This window comes from Octodon degus, unplaced genomic scaffold (assembly GCF_000260255.1).
Source record: "Octodon degus isolate 3935 unplaced genomic scaffold, OctDeg1.0 scaffold00095, whole genome shotgun sequence".
Lineage (NCBI taxonomy): Eukaryota > Metazoa > Chordata > Mammalia > Rodentia > Octodontidae > Octodon > Octodon degus.
In genome coordinates, this window is record NW_004524671.1 from 11,184,739 (window position 1) to 11,190,000 (window position 5,262).

Below are 5,262 nucleotides of genomic sequence, written 5' to 3' on the forward strand. Positions count from 1 at the left end.
CAGAGATGAGTGGCTGGAGCAAATGGGCTGCATAACCTCATCACAGCTTTCAGCTTTGTAAATTAATTCATCTGCAAGTAGTGCCCTGTCTCCAGATGTAACTTCAATGTTAGTGCTGATTTTTAAGGATTCAAGTTTAAAGTCAAAGCCTTCCTGCTCTAGGAGTTACAAATAAACGTTGTCTTTTCTTTCTTGTTCTGGGTCTGTTCACCCAATCAAATTCCAAGATGCAAATAAGCTCTAGCGAGTGTGCAGATAAAAGGGAACAAGTGAAGCCAAGTGCTGTTTCAGAATCAAATTGCTGAGTCTGTCAGCTGTGCTCCAGGAGCTGAACCAGAGATGTTGTCCCTTACCAAAAGTACCTGACCCATTGACTGACGTGAAGATCCAGCATCCCAAGATTAGTACAGTTTCTGTGTACTGCATTACCCTGGGTTGCCATAACAAACCTCTGTTTGAAGCATAAAATGCATATTTAAGTTGTGGGAAAAGCCTTTGCAACTCCGAAAGTAAAAGCCTTGTTTAAAATACAGGTCTGGCTGGGAGTAGTGCTGCCTGACCAGTCCCAAGACTTGCAAGGCAGAGGCCGAAGGACCGCTGTGAATTTCAGGGCACCTAGTAGTGTGGGGAAGAAGAATAATAAAGGGTAACAAACTAGGAAGACCATGGTCATGTTCATAATTTGAAGTGGAAAAGGAACCAGTGGTTTATACCGATCAAGTCTGCCTGAGCTTCTGCTCTTGCCTCAGATTCATGCTAGTTCAGGCCAAAACAGGATTTTTAAATTATTTTCTCCCATCTATATTTTCAAGCATTGAAAAGACTGAGGACCTTCACAAAATGTAAAAAATATTACTTTAGTGTGCATGCATGCATGTATGTGTGTAAAATGTTAGTTAGAACCAAAAGAAAATTTAGGTAGGAAAAACTTTTAGGCATTGTCGGGTGCTTATTTTTAAATTTGTAGAAATGCTCAAAAGGTAGTGTTTAAACTCTTTTCAATGTATTTTATGTGTGTCCCTGCAGACCTTCATAAACAATGAATGGCATAATTCAGTGAGTGGCAAGAAGTTTCCTGTCATTAGCCCTGCAACTGAGGAGGTCATCTGCCAGGTGGAAGAAGGGGATAAGGTGAGTTTCTCAGGAGCATCCCTGTGTCATGCAGGGTTCTTCTGAGCCTCACCATTCTTAAGCCCCCAGGTCCCATGGAAAAGCCAACAGAGGCCTTGAGAACAGGACTCCTGAGACAGTCTTGGATCATGACGGGCACACGGTCATCACATGAGAGTGACTGTTGCAGTGAAGGTGTTGAGGTCATTTCTTTTCATATGGTTTTCTTATTTTACATTTGAATTGTATGTGATAGATTTATTATACAAACAGGTTGTAGCAAAAAGGATTAATCACAGGTTTGAAAGAAGAAAGAAATCCTTTATATAAAATAGTTCTCTTTAACTTTCTAGTTGAAATTTGTGCAGTTAATATCTGATTTTGGGCTAAGCTAATTATTTTATAAAATACATTGTCAAGTTATTTTACTAAAAATATTTAAATTAATATTAGTGAATACCTTTAAAATGGTAGGTTGAATAACTAGTTAAAAGTATAGGTACATTTGAGCTAAAATAGTAAAAAAAATATTTGGACAATTCTTTATTCTAAAAATTGTATCAGTTGAATACTTATAACTTTAAGATGAAGATACAAATTTTATCTGTATTTACAAAGGATGATACAATAGCAGTGTAGAAGATTGAACACTTACTCAAGATTATATAGTTAAAAAGATCTTAAAAAGTGCCAGTTACCTAAGTCCTCTGTCATTATGGGGTTTATACTTCTTTCAAGCCTTCTCAAATCTTCCCGGATAGAATTGCTTTATATTGTGTGATTCAAGAACATTGTAGTTGCCTCTACCCACTGCATTACAAGTATAAAGGTACCAGATCTTGTAATTTGCCCAGTCAGAGTAAACTGATATTCTGGAACTGACCCTTTAGGTAAAGAGCCAAAAGTCTCAGGAATACAATAGAGCTCACAGTGTGCTCTCAGCGGTATCACGAAGAGAGGAGGACCAAGATAAAGCAAGACCTGTACAACAAGAAATGTAACTTTTGTATCTGATAAGCTCAGTCAGATCCCCTCAGGATTTATCCTGAAACCCTGTACCATAGTTTGTAGATCTTTTGTCAGTGTCAGCCATGTGGATGAGTCATGGCCATTGCTTTACCAATTTGCTCTCTGTGAAAGCCTGAGAAAATGTTTTCTCTCCATGTGACTCTCCTTAGGTACACTGCACATCATCGATCACTTTCCTCTGTGGTCTCATAATCTCCTTGATCAGAAAATTTGGGAAACAACTGAGTTACAGGATGTTATAGTACAGGTTCCCCTATGTCCTGAGTCTTCACTGACGTTGAAAGACTAGCCTTTAAACTTTTTAAATTTATTTTATTTTATTATTTATTTATCAATTTTGGAGGAACCAGATATTGAACTCAGGCCCTTGCGCTTGCCAGGCAAGCGATTATTCTACTGCACTATCTCCCCAGCCCTAACCATCCAGCAGAAAAGTATAAAAATGAAGTATAAAAAGTAAAGCCATATTAATATGCTGAGCTGTAAAAGGCTCAAGTCAACAACTTCTGCCATTGCCAGTCCTACAGAAAACCAACTACTATTATGGACTACTGGACTATATTGGAATATTTTGCTGAATTCATGCACCTACAATATTTAAATGACAATGGAATATCCTTCTCTGACAAAACCAAACAAAAAAGGGGATACAAATGAATGACCATTTTGTATCTGTATATTAAAAATAGGATATATAGCTACTTTCTCTTAATTCTATGAGTAGAAAGATTTGTTCTAATAGTGTTTGTGGACAGGATATTATGCCTGCATCTTGTACAATGAGTAACCACTAAGATAACAACATGCAATGTATTAATTCTTGAAACTGTGCTAGCAGTCGGTTTTGAAACTGTCTCGTTGCTATTTGTGTCTCAATAAAATTATTTTAAAAAAGGAAAGTAGGGCATACTTAGCAATATTAAATTTTAATAAGATTATATGAACAAATCACACAGTAGAATACCACTCATTATTTTATATTATTATTTTTAATTTTTATTTTTATACTTTTTATGTATTTGGTACAGGGTCTTACTATGCATCTTGGACTTGTAGTGATCCTCCTGTTTTCAGCTTCCCCAGCACTAGGATTATAGGCATGGGCCACCAAGCCAAGTCTCAGTGGACAGCTCATCGTGCCTAGGGACAGGGCAGGCATGGCATGTGATGCCGGAGATAGAACCCCAGCCCATGTGGTGGCCTAGGCAGGCACTTAGTCTACTGAGCTATCTCACAGGCCCTACTATTCAGCATGTTAAAAGGACAAATGATGGATATTCACAGAAATATAGATGAATCCTTGAAACTTTTTCTTTAGCAAAAGCATTCAGACCTAAGAAGGTATAATGTACGATTCCATCAATTTAAAGTTTTCAAGAATAAGTAAAATTGATCTATTGTGGTTGAAAGCAGAACTGTAGCTACATAGATGAAAAAGATTTACTATACCATGGCAATATACATTTGTCAAAACTGCTTAAATTTGTGCATTTCATTGTATGAATTGCATTTTAGTTTTTCTTTAACAAAATAAAGGTATGTGATAGAAAGACCTTTTGTGGCATGTTTCAGTATAGATTGTGGTGTTTTGATCCTATGTAACTTCATTATTCAGCTGGTTCATTGTTTAGTGAATTTTCATTGTTCCATTGACTCTAATATTGATATAGAATCTGACTACTTAGGCTTAAATCCAAAAGTTGAAATACACAATTTCAACCTGTGGAAAAGAAAAGAGAGAGAGAAGAGGGAAGAGGAGCACAAGGGAGCTTATGGAGTAAAGCTCAGGTGTGGGTGGGAGCCAGTGTCACTTCAGTAGCTCTTTTAGACTGTATACACTAATCCTGAAAACTGCATCCAATACTACAGCTTGAACTAACACATAATTGGTGGGGATAAAAATCAAAGTCCATAAGAGAAAGTGTTTATGATGAACATGAAATTAAAACTGGTCTGTCAAGTATTTTCTTCATGTGTGAATAAATTTAATACAGAAACATATAATCTTGGTATGGCAGAAGGATTGAGTCCCTCATTATCAGGGCTTAAGAAGAATTTCAGAGCTTGTAGTGGCTGAAATTGTTTTCATATACTGGGCTTGTGGGTCTTTACTTAAGACAATCAAATGACATAAGCAATAGTGTTACTGCTGGTAGCAAATTTGAGTTTATATGCAAAATTAGTTTTTCATTAATAAAAAAATGTATCTTTGAAAATATTAGTCCTGGATTAAAACTGTTAACCCTGAAGTTACAAAGGAAAAAAATAAAAGAAGAAAGAAACAAAAAACAAAACAAGAAAGAAAGAAGCAATCAAAATCAACTTTTTGAAGTTAATAGCTTTGAAAAAAAAAAGAAGTTAATAGCTTTGAATCATATAAAAGCTTTGTTGTACAATGGAATTAATTAAAATATCATTTATGATTGTAATGCCAATGAAGTTCTATGCAGGTAGTGCAATAGGTTAAAAAGACAGCTAACCAAATTATGAGACATTTATGAGCTTCCTAATATAGGCCCAGAATAAAAAGAAATGGAGCTTGTAATACTCATGGTGGTGCATTTGCATTGTAAAGGAGACATTATTAGAATAATTCTGCAGAGCTCTACATTTGAAGTCTGACTTTGGTAAGTAAGAACTACATTTGAGTCTGACTTTGGTTTACTCAGCCAGACCTCATCCCCATGGGCTCCACTCACCTGTAACACAAGGTCCATGGGAATCACTGTAGTCAACTGGGGCTATAAGAATGAGACCCAGTGCCTCAAGGTTAGTAGGCTCTTAACTAGAATCTGTCATCAGCTGTATTAGTCTAGTGAGGATTTAATAATATGAGTAATATTTGCGGCCTAAAATTATATAAGATTTTGAGAGCAAAGGACTGTGCTGGAAGAACATCCTAGGCAAAGAGCATCACAGGAATGCTAAGGAGCTGGGAAAAAGTGTGTTTAAGGTCCAAGAATGCTGACCTTGGTAGTGTGGCTGGTGAACTGTAGGTAAAAACAGTTACAAACAGTGCAAAGGTAGTGAGTGAGCAGGAATATAGCTCTGCAGCAAAATCACCTGCCTGGCAATCCCAGTCTCCTGAGTTCAATTCCCACTACTCTAGTGAAGGGAGAGAGA

At 36.7% G+C, this 5,262-nt stretch overlaps 1 protein-coding gene across 1 annotated transcript in view; it reads left to right on the forward strand.

Moving 5' to 3' along the window:
• The window catches only part of LOC101581313 (retinal dehydrogenase 1-like), a 115,685-nt gene that overhangs the window by 85,664 nt on the left and 24,759 nt on the right, over window positions 1-5,262 (forward strand). The window contains exon 3 of the mRNA XM_023722994.1: window positions 1,027-1,131. Coding sequence (XP_023578762.1) covers window positions 1,027-1,131 — 105 coding nt within the window. The remainder of the gene's footprint in view (window positions 1-1,026; window positions 1,132-5,262) is intronic.